At 37.4% G+C, this 25439-nt stretch overlaps 3 protein-coding genes across 8 annotated transcripts in view; 1 reads left to right on the top strand and 2 right to left on the bottom strand.

Moving 5' to 3' along the window:
- Positions 1–25439, bottom strand: part of LOC104854315 (immunoglobulin-binding protein 1) — a 563742-nt gene that overhangs the window by 152698 nt on the left and 385605 nt on the right. Inside the window, exon 5 of one of the 6 annotated variants that reach the window (XR_004514653.1) lies at positions 11075–11119. The exons of 4 other annotated variants lie outside the window; for them this stretch is intronic. The gene's annotated coding sequence lies outside the window, so the exon portion shown is untranslated. Of the gene's footprint in view, positions 1–11074; positions 11120–19786; positions 19859–25439 lie in introns of those variants that run through there. One more of the 6 variants, XR_004514657.1, reaches the window with a different exon arrangement.
- The window catches only part of Kcnh8 (potassium voltage-gated channel subfamily H member 8), a 318111-nt gene that overhangs the window by 131880 nt on the left and 160792 nt on the right, over positions 1–25439 (top strand). The window lies entirely within an intron of this gene.
- Positions 18621–19358, bottom strand: LOC104854334 (peroxiredoxin-6-like). Its single transcript, XM_010612839.1, has one exon. The coding sequence runs from the start codon at positions 19356–19358 to the stop codon at positions 18621–18623; it is 738 nt and encodes a 245-aa protein (XP_010611141.1).

The following is a 25439-nucleotide window of genomic DNA, read 5'->3' as shown; positions in this document are numbered from 1 at the left end:
GACTTTTCTATCTGTAGGCCATTGATCACAATGCTGCTACATGGTCATGAACATTTCTAGGTGCAAGAGAGCCTAGGAAATCAAAGTGCTTTGGTTTGGTTTATATGCTTTTACCCTTTAAGTGATATTGGGTCAGCCAGAACGGAGTGTCTATCGTGATGTCATGTATTTACTATTTAATACGCCAGACTGGTTATCTAAGCCTCCTTCAAGAAGTAAACTGCTCAAGTCCTCCGTGCTGTGAAGAGGAAGAGAGAGAATCAAAGCCCAGGATCTCAGAGTTCATATATTTCCACCATGTCTTCCACCAGGGCTTCTTGTGAAACAAAAGAGGGAAAACTGGAAATGAGATGGAGAGAGAGCTGGGCATTTCTCCATTCCTGCCCCACATCACTACCCACGATTATCATTAAAACACGTTGCTCATACCCCGACTCAATTTACCATTCCCACCTCTTGTATCAAGTCCATAATATTCAAAGTGTGGTATGAAAGCCTGATGCATCAAGATCATGTGGGAGTTCATTTGAAATGCAAAACCGCAGATCCTACAAATCAGAATTTGGATTTCAAAAGATCGTCAGGTGACTGGTAGGCACATCCAACTTTGAGAAGCTTTGCACCACACAATCCTCAAAGCCCTTTCCTGATAATCCAGATACCGTGACCCACCACTGGCCACTCCATCATGTCACCCTGTTCATTTTCATAATATCTATGCCTGTCTGAAACAACTTTTCCAACAGCTGGTTGCTCTTGTTGTTTGTTCTCTGCTTGATTGAAATCGAAGCTTCACTGGGGAGCAGAATTTGCCTGGCTTGTTGCGGATCCTTCTCCAACATTTACAGAGTGAGTGTGTGGCACATACTAAGTGTCCGATAATTATTGGATAGGCGGATGAATGTATGAATGCATAAATGATGTCCAATTTAGGAAACTTGGCTACTCAGAGATAAGTATCAGCATACCATTCCCGCCATTTCAAAATAATCACATTATAATTACGAAAACCGCAGGTCTCAGGGGCGCAATCTGATGAGGCCGCTGCACGGCTGTGTTCTGCTGTTGACGTGTATTCATCGAAGCCTTCTCCCTTTGAAAATGTGTCCTTAGTGCTGGTCCTGAATGCCTTTTCATTTCAAATAGAATTTCTCTTTTTTTTGTTTGGTTTTGTTTTTATTCTTGTTGACTTTGCTGTTTGTCTTTCAATTTCTAAGAATCTCCATTTGGTCCCATTTGAAAAGATAATTTAACTCATTTGCCAAGAAAAAGATAACAATACTCTCCAAAAGGGCAGGTACTAAGTCACTGGTCAGATGATAAATATAATTTTAGGTACTCTGAGTATTTTAAGTTTTAATATAGAATATTATAATAATGTTTCTTTACTTGCTGAAAGTCTGCTTGATTTTTTTGTTTGTATAACAAAAGAAACACATGCAAAAGTCCTAATAAAGAGGGATTGCTTGATGAGAAAACTGTTGTAAAAATTGGTAGTTTATCCCAGAAGATAGATTTCTACCTTCAAGATATTATACTAAAAAAAAAAAAGATATTATACTAATTCTTTACTAGATATCTGATGAATTTGAAACAGAAAAGCCCATATTGATGCTTAAAGTAATTATATATATAATCAAAATTATATAAATTATATTTATAATTATGTAATTATAAAGTAATTATATATATGATATAAAGTAAATATATATGAAAGAGAGACTGGAGCATAAACAATATGACAAGCTTCACTGAGTTATTTCACTTTAAAGAAAAAACATATATACTCTGCCATCAATCAAAATACACTGGTGTATTGAATTTATCCTGCTGTTTCTTGTGATCCTTGAACAAAACCTTCATGAAGTTATACCCCTTTAGTCTGATTCTTTTATGAAATATATTTCTAACTTTATTACTTCAAGAGTGGAAAATAGCTTTAACGCATTTTCTGGATGAATTTGACATTTTAAAAACTTTGCAGTTGAGTGATGAATTTGTTGAAACGCCAGACCAATATGACATAAATAAGATACTTAAGTTCAGTCTGGCCTGGTGGTGCAGACCTGTAATCCTAGAACTCTAGAAGGCTGAAGAAAGATCACAATTTCAGCTCAGCCAAAAAAACTCAGTGACTCCGTTAGACTTTGCCTCAAAATAAACATTTAAAAATTACAGTGAGCACTGTGGCTCACTCCTGTAATCCCAGCACTTGAGAGCTAAGGTAGGAGGATTGCCACAAGTTCAAGGCCAGCCGGGGCTACACAGTGAGCTCAGGGCCAGCCTAAACTATACAGCAAGACCCTATCTTAAAAAAAAAAAATGGAATAAGGTGATAAATACAGATAAAATAAAGAGAAACATGGTTAACTTGAATAGCATCACAGCTTTTGTTAGCTATTGATCTGTTTACCTGTTACTCAGCAGTGAATATATAAGCTTTTACTTTGCAGTGTTTTTGTCATGAAGCTATGACTAATTTTTGTAATGAGGGGCTTACTTATCATAAGAAACTTGGATTCCTGGGTGTACATTGATATTATGATATTTAATTTTGAAGGTAAGAGTGGAGACTGCATAATTTTATACATTTTCTAATAAATAAGTTATATATCTCTGTGAATCCCTTATAAGAATCTTGTGCAGCTAAGGATTTTAGCTCAGTGGTTCTGCTACCTGCCTCGCAAGTGCAAGGTCTTGAGTTCGATCCCCAGCACCAAAAAGAAAAAAGAATCTGGAAATGATTTCTTTTAGGTCAAGGTATAAGTTTTGTTTTGTTTTGTTTTGTTTTTAATTCTAGAGTGCCAGGTATGGTGAGGCTGGAGGCTGAGGCAGGACAATTGCTGGGAGTTCAAGGCCAGCTTGGGCTACATAGCCCAAGACAACCTGAACTACTTAGCAAGACTTTATCTCAGAAAAAACAAAAATAATTATAGACTAGTGATGCCAGCCCTTATAGAGAGCAAACACCCACATTACAGCTCACAACCCATTTATTTATTGCGAAGTGCCATCTTTTAAACCTTAATACTGAAGTTTTAATTTAACAAAAAAACAGCTCATATACTAAAAGAAAAATACAATAACAGAGCTTTCAGTGATATAAACAGCCTGCTGCAGCATGTGTGCCACAACTGTTATAGTCACATTATTATATCCCACCCCATTTTCAGCTGAGAGCTATAAATTTTATATTATTAAACAATACCAAATTTTGCACTTTTCATTGTTTTCTACCCTTCACCTATTCTTTCTCCGATTGTTTAAAACGTATCTAATATATTATTTTGTAAGCTACCTTAAGTGTTTTGGGGGATGAAAACAATATCTAACTTTTATCAAGTACTTATCATGAACCAGATTTTCTTCTAAATTATTTTAGAATATTTATTAATTCAATTCTTTCAACAACTCTATAGCAGGTGGTAATATCATCAATGTTTCCAAAAATTAAAAAAAATGCCCAACATCGTGAAGCTAGAAGGTGGTGGACTTACACCCACACTGCATTAAAATTCAGTGTCTTGATTCTTAAAATACTTATATTTATGAAAGTTCTCTACATCACTAGTAAAAAATATGTACACAATATATATTGCAACTAAAAATACAAATATAGTCTGTGTCTATCCTAAATATATGCTCACTTATATAAAACAAGGGAAAAATGAGAAAACATAGAAAAATGTGGAACAAAGGAAATACATAATTCCTAGGTTCATTATCCAGGGAAATTATTTTAGATATTTGTGTATTTCCAACTAAAAGAAAAATTATCTAACACTAAATGTGTAAGTTTTCCTTACTAAGCAATTCTCTAATTCTCTATGGAATAAGTGAGCATCCTAAAATTTAATTCAATTCTGATGGTACTTGGAGTTACCACATACCCCATAAGTTAAGGGCTTCCACAAGACTACCACCCTGTCTTCAAGTTACTTACTTTTACTTTTCTGTCCAACTCAGCTACAAATGTGGCACCCATGACCCCCTCCTTTGGTTCAGTAGTTTGCTATAACTACTCACAGAACTCAAGGAAAGATAGTACTTAACTTTACTATCTCATCATAAAGGGTACTATGAAAGATACAAGTGAACAGACAAATGAAGTAGCCCAGATGGGTCCTGAGCACAGAAGTGGCCATCCCAGTGGAGTTGGGGACACCACCCTCCCTGCACATGGATGTGTTCTCCAAATCTTCCCACTTAGTGGTTTTGGTTTCTGTTTTTGTGTTCTATTGTGTTGCACTGAGCAACATCCCCAGCTCTTTTTGTTTTATTTTGAGACAGAATCTTGCTAAGTGCACAGATTGTGTTGAAATGTATAGTCCCCTTGCCTCAGTCTCCCAAAGTGCTAGGATTACAAGAGTCTACCACCATGCTTGGTTTTGTGGAGGTTTCATTACATAGAAAGGATTGATTAAATCAACAGTGGTTGAGATTAACTCAGTTCCCAGCCCCTCTTCCTGGGAGGGAACAGCTGAAAACTTCAGCTCTCTAATCTTCTGATAGGTTCCTTTTCCAGGAGTCTCCTGGAAAGAGTTATATTAACATATACTCAGGTATGGTTGAAAGAGGCTTATATGCATAAGAAAAGATACTCTTCTGGCTCCATCACTCAGGGAATTCTAAGAGTTTTAGAAATTCTGTTTCAGAAATAAGGGAGGAAGACCAAATATACATCATGCTGAATTCTAATGTCAAATTTCCATTCCTTTTTCCACGTAAAATTTTTAAAGGAATTCTGTAACAAGTCTAGCCTTTAGGAAATTTGTCTATCATGCTCTTGTGTTGAGATTAAAGATGATTCTATCCTGCTTGAATCCTTTATGGAAGAAGAAAACTAACATCTAATGCCCTATGATTAATAAAGAACTTTTTAAACCAATTATCCTATTAAATTTTTGCAGAAAAATGCACTTAGAAATGTGTAAAAGAATGAGTATTGCTTTATATGCCTAAGGAGCATTAGAAAGCCATCCAATTTCTTTTCATTTAAAGAAAGCATATGGTCTTCTGCTAACTACTTATGTTCTCTCCATTCCACCCATTTAGTCATATTTGCTATTTTCCTTCAAACCCTCTCAAGCTTCATTAGTTCTGGAGTCTAACACAGTACATACTAATGCATACTGAATCTCATAAGTACTGGATTTAATGAAAGGATAGCTTTTAAGTCCTGCATTTTATGTATTATTCTATCAAGGATACTATTAAAAATAATTATTATTGTCATTCAAATCATAAGCCTCTATGATTCTTGAGATAATGTCTCTTCTTATAATTTCAAAATATATAATTCCACCCATCTGAACCACAATTTGATAATTTCTACCACTTTATTGGGGATTTATAAAATTTTAAGATACGGATCCCTTTTCTTTTCATTCTCCCTCATGCATTAGTGTTATTGGAAAGTTATAATGATGACTATTTCCTTTTACTTTGTAGTATAGTCTGCAAATAAAAATATTAGAGAGTCTAGATACAAAGAGTATGTCCGGAAACTTACAAATTAACAGCATACATTTCCAAAACATCATTAAAATGACAGTGAACGGATTCTTAAAAGACCTAACCTTCCAGGTAAAAGATTATAGAAAACATGGCAAACTGTTAGAAGTTAAACAACAAATAGATGCATGTGGACTAATTCTGGATCTGAGGAACTTAAATCCTAAGAAACAATGGAAAGCACTGAGAAGCAACACAAGTTCTATCATAGAACCTTCCAAAAGCTCAAGAATAGGTGCCTCTGGAAATGACAATGGTGGTGAGACTAAAAGCAGAAAGAGAGGGCTGGGGATGTAGTTCAGCAGCACAGTGCCTGCCTGGCAAGCACGAGAACCTGAGTTCGATCCTTGGTACCCATAAATAAATAATAAAAACAGAAAGAGAAATTGAAAATATTTTTAAAGCATCCAGATTCATAGATTTCCTCACTCAAGCAGCCAGATGATTGCCTTCCCCAAACTATCAGGCAACTTAGGAAACAAGATTAGTGATTTAGAACCAATGTGGTAAAGAGTGAAAGCAGGAGAGAGCAGATGCTGGATTCTGACACAGTCACAAAGGGCTTCCAGTGCACTGACATTGCAGACGTGTCTTGAGTTGGTTCAAGAAGCTCACAGTGACCAATCATTGTAGGCAAGCCATTCTCACAAATAGTATAGGACCACTGGCAAGGTAACTCTTTTCTACCAAGAGTACTCCCAACACCTGGAGAAATAGTTCCTTCAGTTGAGAAAATGTGAGGCTTATTCTTTTGTGACAATAAGTTTGAAGGTCTCTGGACTGAAGAAAGCTGAGCAGGAATAAAATAAATGGAGAAAATTCACAAATAATTTACATAAATAGAAAGACTCCTAATTTCTTCCTAACTTGCCTCCTAGAATGCTAGTAGCTAAGAAGTCTCCATAAGACTTTGCAAGTCTTTCCTTCAAATATTTTGGACAGTGCAGGAGGAAAGTTGTAATGTAAGAATGCAATATAATATAAATGAATATAAGGACTTTTCCAAGAAAAGATCACCCTATAGCATGGACCAAATACTGCACATCCCACATGTGCTCAGATTTTAATAACAGCAAACAATTGAAAGATTAAGTTGAGGAACCTTCCAGAAACTAAAATAAGAAAGATATAGAAAATAAAAGAAATGATAGAGGATTGTTTAGGACTGTCCTGTCCTAGAACTTTCTGTAATATTTGTACTGTTCGATATAATATCCACTCACTATGTGTGGCACATGAAATGTGGTTAACATAACTAAGAAAGCAAGTTTTAAAAATGTACTTAATTTTCATGAATTTAAATGCAAATGTGAAAAGCTATATGTGGATAGAGGCTTATTGTATTAAACATTACAGATTTATAAGGATTAAACATCAGAGAGAGAGAGAGAGAGAGAGAGAAAGGGAGAGGGAGAAACAGAGGGGAAAGAGAATGAATATGAAGAGAGAGTTTGGAAGAAAAAGGAATCCATCATATCCACTAATTCAAATCTCTAGAACTGAAGCACATGAGTTTCAAGACTGAAATTTCATGACACTATGATACTGTATGTAAATACATGGTTCTTTTGGCTTTCAGAGGAAAGAAAAAGAAAATAATTATGAAAGATCAGCAAACCAAATTGAGTCTAGACTTCTGAAGAGAAATACTGAAAGCTAGATTACAGCGGAGCAACGCCTATAAAATTCTAAATGAATATGCTGGCCAATCTAGAATCTATATTTATCCCATGACAATGAGGTCAAGGAGAGAACAATACCTACCTTTTCTTGGGAATCTACTAGAAGCTGTGGTTCAGCAAAATAAGGCAATAGTTGAAGAAACAAGAAGACATGCTATCCAGGAAACGAATAGAGAATATGCCAGGGTGGTGTTCAAGGGGCAGCTCAGGATGACATCTGCGTCCTTGGTTCGTCACCCACACTCCTCAGAGCAGAGCAGAAGGCTCTGCGGGGTTTCAAGATCAGCCGACACTCCTCTCGACGGGGCAAAGGTTACCGAGAGAAAATTCATACAGCTGGTGAGGAATTTGAGTTTTTCAGGGACAAACATATAAAATACAAAGCAAAACCCTAAATCCAGATAACTACTTCCAAAGAAAACAAAAACTTACGTAGAAAATTTAAAAAGAAGATTTTCTTTTGTCGTGTATCAGACTGGAAATGTAGCTCATAGGAATCCTATGGTTCAAACCCCAGCACTAAATAAACATAAGTAAAACTATCATGCATCAAAAGTTCAGCTCTTACAATTATGTGAACACTGAATATTGATCTAAGCAAAGTACAATTGTCCCCTTTTACCCACAGTTTTGCTCTCCATGGTTTCAGTTACCTACAGTCAACTGTGGCTTAAAAACATTAAGATTAACCTTGACTTTTTCAAGCGAGAGCTAGTATACTCACAAATGTTCATTGTAGTGTGTTGTTACAAACATTTTGTGTTATTAGAAGTCGTTAATTTCTTACAAATTTCCTGATTTGTAAATTGAACTTCATTATATGTATGAGTGATACGAAATAACTAAGAGATCCAGGGTTTGTTATCTTCTGTGTTTTGGGCACCCACTCAAGGTCTTGGAATGTACCCCATGTGGTTAGAAATGCATTCCTTTCTTCCTGGGAGGAAGAGAAATGTAAAGATGATGTGTACGATTGAGGGATGGAATATAAAACTGAGCTAGACTCATTTGTTACACAGGGGAACAAAATGATAATGCCTACAACTGAAAAAATCAAGAAAATGGCCATTAGATATGTTATTTGTAAAGAAGTAATTACTAAAAAGCAAAACAAAAAACAGTCAAGACACTTTAAAAGCTTTTTTTCTCATGCAGAAGAAATGGGATAAGAAGATCTGGAGCTCCTGATTTCCTGAGAACTATTGGATTATTTATGCTACAGACATATATAACTTTGATTTAATATTCAAAAAATATTTATATCAAAATAACAGCACCATAAGTATTCAGAATTTATCAACCTTCAGTTCATTCTAAACTTGTACTAATGTTTTAGCAATAATAAATATCTGAAAATCTTTACAAAAAACACTGCCTCTCTCTGTTACTTTAATTGATGAGGTAGGCTTTCATTGAATAGTCAAATGGAAGAGCAACGTTTAAAACAGGACTTACATGAAGAAGACTGAGTGGGGAAAAATCGGTAGCCTTAACAGAACTAGGGAAAGAGTGATGCCCAAGTCTTTTGTGTATGCCAGATAAACTGGTGGACAATTTCACCAAGAGCATTACATTTAATGTTTTACAGCAAGTAAGGTACTAAGGTTCTAACCTAAGCCAACTCAAAAGTCCAAAGAAAGTACTTTGTTCTAAAGAATCAGCAAAATCTGAGCCGGAAGGGAGGCAAATTAGTGAAGAGAAGACAGGAGCAGGAGCCCCCGAGCCAGAACTGTTGCTCCATCTTCCTTGCCAATAAAATGAAGCAACAGGCAGGATTTAAATAAGACTCATTGGCGCTTTTTCCTATTAAGAGATGTGATGTCATATGATCGTTTCAATTATCCACAAAGGGTCTTAGATCTATCAAAAAAGTAAAACATTTTCAGACCTATCCTAAAGTGTACAGATTTTCTAAGACATAAAGCAAGGAATTTTCCCTCATTTCTTAAAGATGATAATTAGAACATTTAAATAGATGGTGCTGGAAAACCTCAAAGTAATCTGTACATAATAATCTGTCCTATATAGACAGCTTTTCCCGTACTTGACCTAACCCCAGTAGTCATATTTTCTGATTAAAGTTTAACCACTTAACTTGTGGAAGAAGGATATTTAAAGGTTTCTTAACATACGGAGAAATTCTGTTGAGTGTTTGTTTCTACATGAAACTCGAAAGTTCAACACATTGTTCTTTCAGCCTCACTTACCATTTTAATTGTGCAAATCAGTGAGACAGTGAGACGTGAAGCCTTTCTATGTACATTACAGCAGGGAGCTTGGGTCCTGCAATGGCCTCTGGGTAATGACAATCTATTGCATCTCAAGAGAATCTCATGAGGACAAGTTACCAGAAAACCTCAAGGCCCTATGCTGACTACTAATATCATACATTCTCCTCTTTAAATCTCTTCCAACTTTCATTGGAAGTCAGTCATTATTAACAAAGAGACTTCCCTTGTAAATTTCTTGTTGGGAAATGTACAAAATGATCACTTCTAGTTTTAATTATAAAATACCTGAAATGAAAAAAGTAATTTCAGAAGAAATTACCCTGGGAACCAAACAAATGTGCACCACCTCTTCACATGAAACACGTGTCTTTCATCTCATAAGTCGGCATCAAAAGACATATTTCCCTTGAGAGGGCCAGTTAAATGTCATGAAATACAAAATCAACTTAGATAATAAAAATAAGCCCAATACCTGTAAGGACCATCCATTTTATAGATAAGGGAAAATAGGAAGGTCAAGTTACCTACTTTTTGCTTCCCAGTGATCTTTCTTGATGCCATCTCCAACTATTTTTGAGAGAAAGTAATTTAAGATGATGTAGATGTTTTAAATGCTATTTAGCTGCCAAGATCACTGTGTCACACCACCAGTTCTCTCTAGGAATGAAGACTGCATTCCCAAATTCTTGTTGTCAGCTTTGAGCTATCAGTCTTCACAGGAATGACTACTAGGCTGAAAAGAGGACCTTTCCATGGTCACAGCCCTCTGCAAGTGACTTTTATTCAATGATTTGTCAGCTGAGGGAGGAGGAAGCATACAGTATAAAGAGTTCTTTCCTCCAGTTTGAGACAATTCTAAAGAATCCTCCCAGCCCCAGAGCTCTAGAAAAAATTGGCTGAGACTTCCCTTGCGGTTTAGAATGGCCCTACCTTTCCCTCTTCCTGATGGCGCAACATTCCTGCTTCAAATCTGCTTTGATACCAACAGATACTGACCCAGAGGACACCGTCTCTGCTCTGCTTTGGGTGATCTCTTGGGGAATAACACCACTGTACCACTTTTCTTTCTTCTTTCTCTCCCCATCACAGGAGAAAATTTGAATTCTATCACAATGAAATGCATTTTCAAGGGAACAAGGCAGACTGGCTCAATATAAATGTTGGTGATGCTAACAAGCACAAATTAGCAATGTACAGTGTCACACTGGAAATGATATTGAATCACAGCTCTCTATGTTCAGGCGCAATCAGGATGTGACCATAACATTAAAACTTGATACCAGCCAAAAGATCATTTTTCTAGTGTTCTTTTGGATTGCTGTGCTTCGTATGTTTTGATTTTCATACAACCGAGGTCGGGGTTACTCCTTTGCAGTCAGCCTGTATGCTGCTTTCTTTCTCCAAGGGCCTAATTGCAGATTCTGCCCTCCTCTAAGAGACTCTGGAATTCCTCTATAGCTAAGAGAAGAGAGAGATGCACTCACAGTGCTAGTGAAGGTTATCATTGTGTTCACTGCTAGGGAAAGGAAAGAGCTACTGAGATAATATCAAACTTGACTAAGGTTAAAAAAACATGAAGGCTTTGTGTCATTATACAAATCAAATGCACAACTTCACAGATATATTACTCATAAGCATGAAATCCACCTGAAGTGCTGCACCTGTAGATTCATTTCCTTCCATCTGAGGTTCCTGAAATATGTAAACAATGAAGAGGAAAAAGAAAAGTTATTAACCTTTGTGTTAACTGCTTTCTATTGATAAGCTACATGGTCAATGAACTAATGTACGTTATTCTATATAGTGACGCAGAGCTGTGGAAAAACTATTTTCAGAAAATGATGGCTGTTGTAGAGTAGGAATGAGGAGAATGAAGGAGTAAAGAGAAACCACTTGACAATTTCAGAAGAAAAATATTTGGATAGAACAATAGTAGAACATAAACCGAAAGTAACATTCCTGCAACAAACAGCCATATTCTTCTCAGAACCACTGAGTGTCATAATTGAAATGAGAAACTGTGAAAATCCGTCACCCACAGTTATGATAGGCAGACATAGAATATTACAATTTGCATTGTCATGGGCTTTATTATTGGCGAGTAAAGTTATGTGTGCCCCCATCATCCCTCTGTTCCTTCAGGCTTACTTTCAGCTAGACAAGTAAGTGTTTGTTGTCGGTATTTGTTGTTGTTGTTTGGCTTGTTGGGCCTTTTTACATAATCTTCTACCTGCTGGAACCTAGTGGGAGAAAAACATAGGGACCCCAAAAATATTGAAATATATGTGAAACAGGCATATGCTTTTTGTTTTCTAGATCCTAGTACAGTGAAATGTGTATTTAGTAATACACATTAATAGTAATAATAGTAAGCTTGTGTATCTCAAAGGGTGGAAGGTGAAACAAAACAAAATAAAAAATGTCATATCACTTCACTCAGTTTGTTATATTTTTGACTGCTTTTTAAAGAATAATGACTTCTCTTATATGAAGCAACTTATGAAAATAATGAATCAACTGGGTGTAGAATTCATCTGTTAATTTTTGCTGACTCCTACCCTGTAAAAGATGTGCTTTTCTTTTTGTTACTTCTGGATTTTCATAACTTGGGAATCATGACAGTGTGTTTTTTACTAAGTCTTTGAGGAGATACTGTAAGAAAGCGCTTATCAGGCTTGGTGGAGGTGAGTGACATCACTGCAGTAAAAGTCCTTTGAAATGAGAATAACCCTTAGATTCACATATCTGCACACATTCGTATCAGCAAGATCAACTGGTATTCCTTAGTTCAAAGGGGTCCGTTGTTAGGATCTATTTCTTAACAGCATAATGGTATGAATATGTCACAAGTCATATTGTGATTCCTTTATATAGAATTGTTTTTCATGACTGGCCTAAAGAAAACAAGGGATGTATAATTATTTCATAATAAACAACATAAATGTAAGCTGAAAAAAATTTTCAATTATGTTTCAGGATCACAATCTTGCATGATTATCTGCCATATTTTTTTCAGATAAACCTGGCCTTCAAGACCCTGTTATAAGTTTTATCTTCATTTCAGCCACATCGGTTGGTCCCCTGTAATTTTGCTTTGTTACAATGCCGCACTTAGGCACATACTATTCCCTTCTCCGTGCAGAAGGCTGTTTCTTCCCCTCTGTTACGGCAAGTCTTCGCTCTTCACGTTCAGGATGGGTCACAGTCAGCACTCCCCCTCCTCCTCCCTGTTTTCCCCCTCCTTTGATATTTTTCAAGGTTTATCTGTGCTTCTCAGATCTAAAGTTAATAATAATAACTAACTTTCACTGAATGGTTCTCAGGTGCCAGGCACTATTCTAAACAGCTTTTTAGAACAACAGGTTTTACTCTCATTTAACTATCAAAAAATACCTGTGTAGGTATCAGTATTACTGCCATTTGTAGAGATGAATAAATTAAAGCCTAAAGAGGGTAAGTAACTTCCTTAGCTCATACAGCTATCAAGTGGTACAGTGAGAATTTGAGCCTATACTTTCTAGTCCCAGAGCCCAAACTATTACTTCTGCTCCTTTTGCCTTTCATTTGACCTTTTTGCATGTTAGATACATTTAATTTAAATCATTGTTTACTGTGTGTATGGCGTGGGCACTTTTTGCCTCTTGTCCATCTTACATGCATTTATCCTACTCTTTCACATATTTGGGAGGAAGGGGATCACTATTTCCCCACCCTCAGACCATAGCCCTGGTCAGATTATTATTCTTTGCTGTAAGGAACAGGGAAAGGGGTTGTTACAAGAACCCCTGCAGTGGGTCCTGGTCTCCTGTGAGCCATGACAACACAAGGTGAATTAAAGAATAAAGATAAGGAGACAAGACTTAGAGAGGAAACTGGAAACTGGGTTCTGGGCCTGATCAATGCTGCTTTGGGCAGCAAAGACAAAGGCACCTATTATTGGGTTCATAGGGAGTAACTTAGACTCAGAGGGCAGCAATAATCCTAAATTGACAAAGATTTTATAATCAAAGGACAAGTCAGGTGTCTTGGAGGGTGACAGTAATCCAAAATCGGCAAGGGTCTTATGCTGATGAGGATCTCAGGTCGATGAGGAGCTTATGTTGATTAGTTAGGATGGTGAGATGAGCAGAGATGTTCTTAAAATAGTCGATGGGATGAGTTAAGCTGATAAGGAATCTGCACCTTCCCGGGTGAAGCCTTTCTCTTACTATTCGGTTCTCGAGGAACCAAGATGTCTTTAGCTGATGTAATCCTGCCCTTGAACATCACAGTATCATGGGACCATTGAGATCCCAGCTGTGACAAGAGGCAAAAATAGAGTTATGTTTCAGCATGTCATAGCCTGCCTTTAGGCAAGAAGACTAGGCCTAATCATAATTTAATTGTGAAATGATTTTTCCCTAAAATTATATAGAATGGCTCCCAACACTTGACCTCACAGACTTGGCAGGTGGTATCTGACCCAGGCTGGCTGGAACATAGCTGTATACTTCTCTGACACAGAACTTGTTTAGCTTCAGAAAGAAGATTCCACTACAGTAAAGAAGATAAGAGATGCCAGGATATGTATTTCTGGCTAGATTTGAATCTAAAATGATAAAATCTTTGGAGTTTTTCTAAGAATTGAGTTAAAAAGAGATGATCAAAATTCCTTTTTCCCTCGCTTAGCCAATTTCAACAGAATCTTATAGCAATTGCTACAAAATTGTGTGTGTGTGTGTGATATTGGGGATGGAACTCGCACCTTTGTGCTTGCAAGGCAGGCAGTGGAACCACTGAGCCAAAGCCCTGGCCCCCAAAATATCTTAATTGATATAAAAAAGACTCAGATTAAATAGTGAATTTTTCGAAATAAGGAGTGCTTTCTCAAATATTTGCTCCTGCATAGTGTTTTGAACTTACATATGTATAATATATGTAATTCCATAAGCATACTACATGACTTGAAAGCTTGTCAATAATATGGATTGAACTCATTTTGAAAATTAGCTAAACCAAAATTCATGCTAAATGTACTTCAAATTACATAATTAGATTTAACTTTGCAGTGAGTTGAATTTAAATGTCTTTATTTGAAATAATACACTCTAAAAATGCAAATGTTGTAGATACATCGATAGCAAAGGAAGAAGTAAATTACTTCTATCTCTCCTACTCCTTTTCCTTTCAGAACATGAAAAAGACCAAGCTTTATGACCAATTTGCTGTGCAAGATTTCTTGCTATGAACTAGCAAACTATATTACAAGGATCATTGACTTAGAAATGGGAAACTTGGCAAACTATGTGTTTGAATAATCCTTGAGTATATTCTCAGAATCAGGCCTGAACTCTCTTATGCATGCTTGGAATATATTAAATAATATTGCCTTTTGACATCTACTTTATTAAAAAGAATGGGAACTATAAGCACAGGTCATTTCTGGACCATCTGTCACTCCTTAGAAAATATTCTGAGGATACTGGGGACTGATCAGAGGTTCTGGTCATGTGATATTATTAGTAAATATTATTCTAGATAAAGTCGGTGGGTATTGTGATGGGTAAAATATTTTCCTAGGTGTTATGTATTATTAAAATTATCTCAAAGAATTTACTCCACTGCTTTTATGAATCATTTGAGTGGAACTGAGGAATACATGCTATATATTCCACAAGGCCCCTTCAAGCTCCAGTTTCTTTGAAAAGACACAGACTAATAAAACATTATTTACAAATACAGGTGACTGGTTAGGAGCCCAAGTTTATAAATCCCTGATCTAGACAATTAACAAGTAATTTTTCCCCCAAACCCTTCTCAATCCTAGATTGTTTTGTACTGAAAAGAGGATTAAAATAGGGATTCTGGATGACATGCTCCAATTATGACTTCTGTAATTACTAGACATTCCTGGCCAGAATGTTTTGGGAAGCCTTACTGATATGTATCTTATTTCAATCATCATATTTGGTATTTAACATGTGTTAGCTAAGAGCTAACAAGATTGTGGTTGATGATGTACTTCATGTTGTACAATATTTTAACAATTAGTCATCAAAACCTCTATAGCCTTAAAAGGTGGAGATCAGGTAAGGATTTAGGTCAAGAGGACTATCTTTCTGGTCTGTAAGGAAGACAAGGAAAAAAACCTGTTCTCCAACATGATCTTGGAAGTGCTTACAACACTCATGGCACAGGATTCTGCAGAGTAAATTTAATAATCGGTAAATAAATCAATAGTTTAATTTTGATTCAGTGGGTATGGTCAGGGGGATTTAGGTCTATACAGAAGTCCAAGGAACTTAGGGTCAAAAACAGTCAACAATTGGGAGTCTAAGAAACTGGAGAGTACAATTAGATGATAAGAAATGAAAGTCTGACTGCACTCTCTGTGACTGCTCTGCAAACCCTGGTCAGCTTCTTTCTTATTCAAGAGTTTCTTCTAATGAACCAAGGGTGTGTTTGTCAGCTCTTGTTTTATAAAACTTAAAGGTACAGGTAAATCATAGCACCTGACACACAGCAAGTACAGATGAAATAAAATGTTGCCATACAGAGATCCTTTGAGTTTATGATTTCGATGACTAAAGAGAATATGGGTGTTAGTCAGCTTTCTGTAGCTATGAAAAAACATGCCTCACATAGGCAGTTTAACAAGAGGAAATTTTATTTGGCCCGTGGTGTCAGCAGTTTCAGTAAATGGTCACATGGCCCTGTTTCTTTGGCCTATGGTACATTGTGGAGCAGAATTGCTCAGCTCATAGCATATGGGAAGTAAGCACAGAGAGTCTCAATGTCCCTTTCAAAGACATCTAGGGCACACCCCCTCCATGTCTCAACTTCCCACCATGAGGGCTCACCTCACATTGCCACTATGTCCCAATAGCACCATCAGCCAGAAACCACACTTTCAATACATGAACGTTGGGGGAATATTTAGGAATCCAAAATACACTGAATATTTAAAATGGAAAAATAACATTGCAAGCACTTATGAGGCTAAGGCAGGATGATCACTATGAGTTCAAGGCCAATGTGAGCTATAATAGTTGAGTTCAATGCCAGCCTGAATTACATAGTAAGACTCCATCTCAAAAAAAAAAAATTATAGTAAAAGACACATTGCCATTAATCTTCCTCAGAATGTGCCCTCTTTCTTTAAATCCACTTATCAAGCATTCCTGACACTTTCTGAAGCAGATCAGGAAAGCCTCTTTCATGCCATTCTCCATCATGACACTGCTCCACGTTACACATCTCCTCGGTTATGGAAAGCTCTTTCCAATAGAAGACATTACAGTGTGTCCTCATCCACCTTATTCATCAGATCTGGCTGTTCCCCAAAGTCAAAATGTATTTGAAAGGTAAATGTTGTGAATCGATTCAGGACATTGAGGCAGCCATGATAAGGCAACTAAAAATGTCCAGGAAAGAGAACTTCAGACTGGTTGGATGAGTCAGTAGCCTATTAGTCGATGAACACTATGTTGGTGCACTGAGAATGCTTTAGTGTGCCTCGGAGTATTTCTTCTATGTTCTTAAAATATGTCCCCCAAAGTAAATGAACTCTCTGTATGATGTTTAATTTAGTTAGTGAATCAAGAATCAAGGCCAGGAGACCAGAACATTTTATTTTAGATATCACTGAGGTTATTACACAGTCATGATTCAGATTTAAGTATGTAAGACACTCATTTTTCTTTTAAGGAAAAAAAAAATCAGTGGTAGGTTGTAGCTCAGTGGTAGAATACTAGCTTAGCATGCGCGAGGCCATGGGTTCAATCTCCAGGACTACAAAAAAGAAAGGAAGGAAAGAAGGAGAGAAAGAAAAAAGGGAGGGAAGAAGGGAGAAGAAGAAGAAGTGAGAGAATGATGGAGGGAGGCAAAGAAATGAAGGAGAATTTTCAGGGAAACATTTTGTAGTTTGCCATCATGGGTAAGGGTTGTTTTGGACCGGGGATTTAGCTCAGTGTTTCCACCCCCTGCCTCGCAAATGCAAGGCCCAGAGTTCAATCCCAGGTACAAAAAAAAAAAGTAGGATGTGTAAGCGTTGTTTAAAAAGAAAATCTCTACAACCAGAGGCTTAGATCACCATTTGTGGACCTGATATGCATGCCTGGAAAAACAAATCATTTGAAAGTTTATTATCTCCAAACGAATACTTATGTTACTTCAATTACTAATGTCTGAGCCAAAAGATTTAAAAGAAACTAAGTCATTCACTGCTTTCAAGTTATTTGCCACTCCATTTCCTTATTTTGTGGGAAAAAGTGAACATTCCTAAAACTTTTTGGTTTATCTTATGTGCCTGCACTGTGAATGCATCATATTTTTGGGGTTTTTTTTTTTCCAGTTTCAACGAAGGATTTTATTTACTGATGCCCAAAAGCAAAATCCAGAAAATAGCAACCCACTGCAAGAATATTCTATAACATTCTCAGTCCTCTTTTCACGAGGTGTGCCCTCCCATGCACTTATCTTCAGAGAGCAGGCTGACACACGGCAATACTTGGTGAAAGGCACATGGCGCCTATGCTCATGCCTTCAGGTGCATCTCCCGGGCAGGAAAGGAAGCCTTTTCTGCAGCCTTCCCCCTTTCACAGAAATTTATCACAAAAATTTTTTATAGCAAAATATACCCCCCCAACTTTAGTTATCTACTACAAAGATGTGGAATTGAAAAGTTCTCTTCTCCCGCTTTCATCAAAAGACTGAATGTTAAAGAATATCTGAATTACTCTGAGATCCTGGACGGCATACGTAGGTATTTACAGAGGAAGGCGAATTTCAAGTTCTGCTGCTCTCCAAAATGGGAACTGAAGAGAAGATTTGAATAAGACAGCTACAAAAATTGATAATCATTCCATGCTGGAACAAGGCAAGCTTCCTCAACCATCAATAAATACTATTTTGTTGATTATAAACCCTGCAGAGATCCAACAAGATTTGAGTTTCAAATACAGAATAAATTTAAAAGAGAGCTAGCCAGCAGCAGAGTGATGAGATGAATGAATAGGACAGTGCTGGTGAAGGCACAGAGTAAAGAATCCCAAGAAAATTTTAGTGCCACTTCCATTTAATAAGCCAATAGTATAGTATAGCAACCTAAAGGCCTTGGCTGTTTTCACACCAGGATGTTCTTACTGAACTGCTGCAGGAAAACATGTTTGGCAGCTGGCATCCTCTGGCTCACTATGTTGAGCAAGTCTCAGATCTAAAGCTGTGGAGTGTAGCAGAGGTATTTCTTGCCAGATGGGAGTTCTTTGGTGAAGACTCCTTTAGGGAAAAGTTTTTTGGCTTCCTCCTCAGGGATGGTTGGAAGGACCATCACACTATCTCCATCCTTCCAACCAACAGGGGTGGCAACCCTCTTTTCTTCTGTCAGCTGGAGAGAGATAACTACCCTGAGAATTTCATCGCAGTTTCTGCCAGTGGTAGCTGGATAGAGGATGGACAGTTCCAGTTTCTTGTCAGGACCAAACACAGATAGCACACGAGCTGTCACAGGCACGCCCTTTTCATCCTTCTCTGCTGGGTCCAGCACGCCCAAGAGGATGGCAAGGTCCCAATTTTTATCATCAATGATGGGAAAAGGTAACTTTTCTGTGGGTTCATTACCATTGTAAGCACTGATATCCTTACTCCAGGCAAGATGGTCCTCAACACTGTCTACTGACAGGGCAATCAACTTAACATTCCTCTTGGCAAACTCTGGTGCCAGCTTTGCTGCTCTGCCAAGCTCTGTGGTGCACACAGGGGTGAAGTCCCATGGGTGGGAGAAGAGGATGCCCCATGAGTCTCCCAGAAAGTCGTGGAAACAGATGCAGCCAACCATGGTGCTGGCCTTGAAGTTGGGAGCCTCGCTGTCGCTGAGAAGAAGCCCTCTGGGTGTGGCAGCAGCTGTGAGGTGGGGGCAGAGGAGGTGAGGTGCAGCCGCAGCAGCAACTTGCATCATATTTTTGGTTGAGGGTATAAAAGGATTTAAAAAATTCATACAAATGATGCTTACCCTTGGCACTAATGACATTTTAAGTCAGATATTCCTTATCACCTTGGGGGGGGGTGAGGGGCTTGTTCTCTTGTTACAGAACTTTTAGCAAAATTTTTTTCTGTACCCACTAGATTCCAGTTATACCCACATACCAATTTACAAACATAACTGCTTCCAGACACTGTCAGATATCCTTGGAAGGCCAAATCCTCCTCAGACTGAGAAGCACTGGTACGCTGAAACAAAGCTCTCACTGTATAACACACAGAATTAAGGAATAGAAGTGGACTCGAACTAATACTGTAAGGTGGTTTAATAGTTAAGCTTTGGAACTGAAATGAACTGATTTGTGTTATTCTGTATTTTTTTAGTGGTACATTATTTCATAAGACTTTCCATGGAAAGTCATCATTTAGCAATGAAGCAATCTTCCACGAAGGGCTCTTTCTCTACTCCTCATGCTGCCAATAACAACAACAAGAAGACTGTATTATTAACTATTTTTTAACCACAGGTCAAATTCAGAGCAGAGTTAATGGGAGTTGCATCTCAGAATGGAAAATAAAGTCAAGTTTTCCTCACTGGAACCAAATATCCCAAGCACACAATTTAAAGTAAGGGTTTAAAGACTTTTTTATTAGCACTTGCTTGCAATCAATGGGTTATATTTATCTTTGGGGGAGGAAGGGTTTATTCTTCCTCATAGCTGACTCCAAGGCAGGAATGTCATCATGGAAAGGTGTAGTGGGGCAAAGCTGCTTATTTCATGGTGGCAAGGAAGAGAATCAGGGACAGATCCCCTCCAGAGATGTGTCCAGTGACCCACATCCAACGGGGCCTCACCACCTAACTGCCGTTTTGGCTAAGAACAACAGTAGATTGATCCAGTGGTAGGTATAGTGTCACCGTGATCTGATCCGTCTCATAATCCAATCACACTGATAATTAAGCTTACCTGTCACAGATACTATCTTAGGAAGCCAATGAATTAGGTAGGTCACCATCAAATCTCCCATAATACTTTTGTTTCTTGATAAATCACACTGTCTACTTTTCCTGAGGATCACATAATGTTATTTATTTACCATTCCCTCTACAGATCAGTGGCTGGCACAAGGTGAGTAGATGCTTGAAAACGGGATGAATAGGTCAAATGCATTTGCTGATCTTACAGATAAGAAGTTGCATGTTTTTCAACGTCTTTGGGTTTTCCCTCTTCCTCCCCTTTCCTATGTTTTCGTCATTGACTTCTTCCTACATTGATTTCTTTCTTTTTCTTTTTATTGAGTTTATTTGTATATCCTAGGTATACAGTACAGTTACATTCATGACTGGGATCTTGTACCTTTATATGCCAGGTCTTCGCCTACATTGATTTCTTTACACATGTCCTGTTCCACCACTCACTCAAAGCATGGCCAAGACTTTGTTGCTTTGATTTCTATAAACATGAGAAAATCTCAGAACCAATATGCTACAAGGAGTTTCAACATAGGACAGTGAGAAATACCAGTGAGAAACAAAATTATATCATCTCATTACCCAATATGGCTATCACGAAACTATTACTGCTCAAAGTGATCAGGCAGATTTGAAAAAACTATTTACTTTTAATTGATATTTACGTTAGAATACTTACAAATTTGCTTCTCATCTTAAATTAATTTTAATGTAGTCTATAACTATCAGACATGGATCAATTTTCTGTAGAACTTAATTATTTTTCAAAATTACCAATTTTTTTAATTGACTAGCTGTTCTCAAAAGAGGGGGCCCTGTAAATTATAAAATACTGCATTACTTAAACAAAGGGCAGGGACTTTGGCATTGGACAGAATTGGATGCTAATTATCACTCTGACTCTTGTAAACACTGAGGATTCAATCATGGTATTAAACCTACTGAGGTTCAGTGTCATTATCTTTAAAATAGGCCAATGATGAAGAGAATAGGAAAACACCCTAAATATTGCCTAGGAGGGTATTTGCGTAATGAAGGTAGCTATAAGTCAATCATAGTAAGTTGAGTACGGCGAATGGAATCGCGGAGGTGATGGTGGTGCTAAGAGACACAGCTTTGCAAAGTCACAGTCTCCCTGGTAATTTGCTAACTCCCTTTGCTGAGTCAGGCTGCAACAGCATCTCTCTGTATCTCCTCTGTCACATGTCAGCGTTCTGTTGATTGTCAGCTAATCCTCGCTAAGTAACCAACTGTGGCTCCCAAGGAATATTTATATTTTAATAGAGGAACTCTCGATGTCAGGTATAGGCTTAAGGGTTTGAATGAAAAATAAAACTAAAATGATAGTACTCTACCTCTTTGTCTATATTGTCCTAATGATTTGTTCTCTGCACTTCAGGATCTCCAAAGTAGTTATAGTAGTTAGTCTTTGCTGCATACCAAATTTTCCCCAAGTTAAAAAGGGTAAGGGTGTACTATTTCCATAATTTTACTGTCAGACTTTGGTTCTTCTTTTCAGATCATGTAAGCTAGAGTTATTTGTGTAGCTGACAGCAACTTGGAATGTGGCTGAGGCTGGAACATCCCAAAAGACATTATTTAAGTACTTGGTACCTTAACCGAGGAGTGTGGAATGGCTGAGAGTTGTCTAAGATATGTATGTAGAGTTCTGTCTCTCTGTCTGTCATTGTTCTTTTAAATCTTGCTGCTTTACATAATAGTGGGATCCCGAGAGGACAAATATCAGTGGTCCATCAGTCCTCTGACTGCCTAGAAAGGGGGACAGCGAGGGCAAAAGACAATGGAGATGCGTAATTTCAAAGTATATGGGGGGCCAGGAGGTCAGTGCCTCAGGGCAGACAAAGACACTCTGACCTGGCCACTCTTCAGTGGGTTCATGGGAAGTATCAGATGCCTCAGAGGACAACGGTGACCCTATGATGAGGTGGCTGTTATGCTGTTGAGGATCTTAGGTCCATGAGGAGCTTATGTTCGTAAGGACAAGGACAGTGAGATGAGCAAAACGTTCCTACAACAGTAGGAAGGATGAGATAAGTTGACAAGGAATTTGTCCCTCCCCAGGTGAAAACTGTTCTCTTTTTGTATTACTACTTGGTTCTCAAAGAACCAGGTTATCTTCAGCTGATGCAATCTTGCCCCTGAGCATCACAACATCATGGGACTATTAAGGCCTCAGAAAGCCCTAATCGTAAGTTAACTGAGAAATGAGTTTTTCCCAAAAATTATGTAGAATGGCTTCCGAAAGACAAATACGGAAACTGTATATGTTCAGAAATCACATACCATTCTGCCAATTTCCTTTTTAAAGAAAATATTTTAATTAGTGCCTATTAATTTTATAAAATGTTGTGTTTCTATGTGTACAATATAATTTGATCAGATCTGTCGTCCATCATTCTCTCTTATACCTCCCTCTCTCCCCTCTTTATTTTTCCCTTCTTGTTGTCTAATAATAGTTTTCCTCCTACCTTCATGTCATCTTGTTTAGATTCCACATACTAAGGAGAAAATCTGATACTTATCTTTCCTAGTCTGGCTTATTTCACTCAACATAGAGATCTCTGATTCTATTCGCTTTACTGTGATGTAAAACTTTTTCTTTATGGCTGAATAGTACTCCATAGCATATCTATATCGTATTTTCTTTACTCAATCATCTATTGACAGGCACTGAGGCTGGTTCTGTATCTTTGCTTTGTTATTTTCTAATAGTCAAAGAACGTCACAAGACCAGCCCAAACTCAAGGAGAGAGAAAACAATCTTGACCTACTTAGAGGAAAAAAGGCAAGTCCAAATGTGAACATGAAGATTAGTAATGAAACTTGTGCAATTTCACCGAAATTATTTTTTCCTTTTGTCTTTCCTTTTTTCCCCTATTTTTTCTCTCAAGGTCGGCAGAATTATTAGTTTCTTAGGTTAGCGGGTGAGTGGTTGTCATCATTCTCTTTCATGCGGGATATTTAGTGCAAAGACAGATTGTTAACAGCATGCAGACCTCCCAGTGCCAGCTGGGGATACCTGTTCCCATGTGCATGACGCTAAACAAGATCCATCAGTCCCTTACTTCAGTCTTTTCATTTGTTAACTAAATGAGGGGGAGAGCTTGCTTAATATGACATTTATTTCATTATTTTTATTTGTTTGTTGTTTGTTTGTTTGTTTGTTTGTTTTGGTACCGGAGATCGAACTCAGCATCTTGCACTTGTGAGGCAGGTGGCAGAACCACTGAGCCAAATCCCTGCCTCATTATTGTTTATGCATTGTGATTAACTGAAACTTAACAGGCGCTCGATAAATGTTACTTTATTTATTTTCCATGCTTCTACTCCTCTCTGTGATTTTTTTATCCCATTACCTTTTTCTAGAAGAAACAGTGTTTTTTAACCTGTAGACACTGCATATAATCAATCATATTTTTCCTACGCCTACTGATAGTGTTCAAGAATGCTTCAGGATTTATTGACCATTTTAACAATTACGGTTCTCTTGTGGGGCCAGCACTCCAAACATCCCTGTTTCCCGTGCTATTGCTACCCCAAACCTTGGTTAATACTTTCCTCTTGCCAAATAATCCATTTTCCTACTATTAGATTCGTGTGGTATCCTTTGTCTTATTTTTACAACCTTATGCATTGATTGTGCATGCTCCTAAGTTCTCTCCATCACTTTGGTACTTCGTGATGACAGTGGGGTAAGGCCTTTCTCTCCAAGTATTCACTCCAAATTTCACTCACTCTAAAGAGAACTACACCATTGGCAACTTCTCAGTGACCGAATGTTGAATTGAATTCTTCCCCCAAATAACTAATGAGACATTAAAAAGTTTGGTTTTAGCATCACATCATCCATGAAACATTGCAGAGTTACTCAATGTCTTGGTAAATTCTGTGGAAAAAAATAGAACTAGAAAGTAATAGCTATGATTAGGGACAATTGAGTGATTGTAATTTTTGAAAAGACAAAATTGAAGAAAATACATTATCTTCCTTGATTCATACATTATTCTGCGTGATTCGAATTTACATAAAAGAAACTCCTAACCAATATGTGACTAAGCATTAAAATAAAACAATGAATTTGAGACTTTGTTTCTGTCATATTGTAAAAATTGCTATAGTTAGAATATTTAGGGAACTATTTTTGTCTTTATTGTGTGTTGCTAGATAATTTGCTTATTGTGTCCTTGACTATTACTGTCAGAACCGTATCCTAAGAGATTAAAGAACTAAAGGATAGGTTGTATCAATCCATTGAGGTTTGTATAGCTAAATACCTGTTGGCTAGTCTTTCTGCCTTTAAAGCCATTCTTTAATACATACTTCTGTCTAAATCCAGAAGTAAAATCTAGACCTCAGCTTCCCCTTCTAAATTTCCCTAATATTTCTTTTCAGAGTTAAGATTAAATTCTTTTGCATATTATGCAAGATTCCTAATACATTTAACTTAATATTTATCTCCTCCAGCATTCACCACACACTGGATTCATTACCCATAAATATATAACATTTTCCCCCAAACATTTAGTATGTTATCTTGGTTCAAGCTCTCTAAGATATTCTTTCTTCTATGAGTTTGGCCCAGATTTTTTTTTCCCCTCAGCCCAGATTACAGGCCAATTTCTCCACAGATACTTTCTTGCCCTGTTTACTCTTCCTTTCAAGCTTCTCTCTTGTGTTCCACAAGTAATTAATTCCACTTAGGGTTCCTATGTACCACCCTGTCCTTTATCATTTCCATCTTCACAGAGTCAAAACTTGCTTCTGTAAGCTTGGCGCTCCCAGAATCTTCCTTTTACCTGATTGAGTCATAACAAGACTTCACGAATCCCCAGTAACCTTTCGTGAAACTGTTGTGACAGTCATTTACTTTGACATGTAAGTTGAATTAATGTTAATTCAATTTGGGGAGCATCAGAATTGTCTTAAGATTAGTGTCATTCTCGTATGTTATAAATACAAGATTTGGAGTAATATTCTGAGTTTAAAATAGGAAACAGGAAAGACAATCCTTTTCAATCTTAACCATGAAGAAGATAATATTAGGTTTTGTTTTGGTATTAT

Source organism: Fukomys damarensis, unplaced genomic scaffold, assembly GCF_012274545.1.
Source record: "Fukomys damarensis isolate Sample0158 unplaced genomic scaffold, DMR_v1.0_HiC HiC_scaffold_28, whole genome shotgun sequence".
Classification (NCBI taxonomy): Eukaryota; Metazoa; Chordata; class Mammalia; order Rodentia; family Bathyergidae; genus Fukomys; species Fukomys damarensis.
Note: the sequence above shows the minus strand (reverse complement) of the source record. Positions and strands in the feature narration are given on the sequence as shown.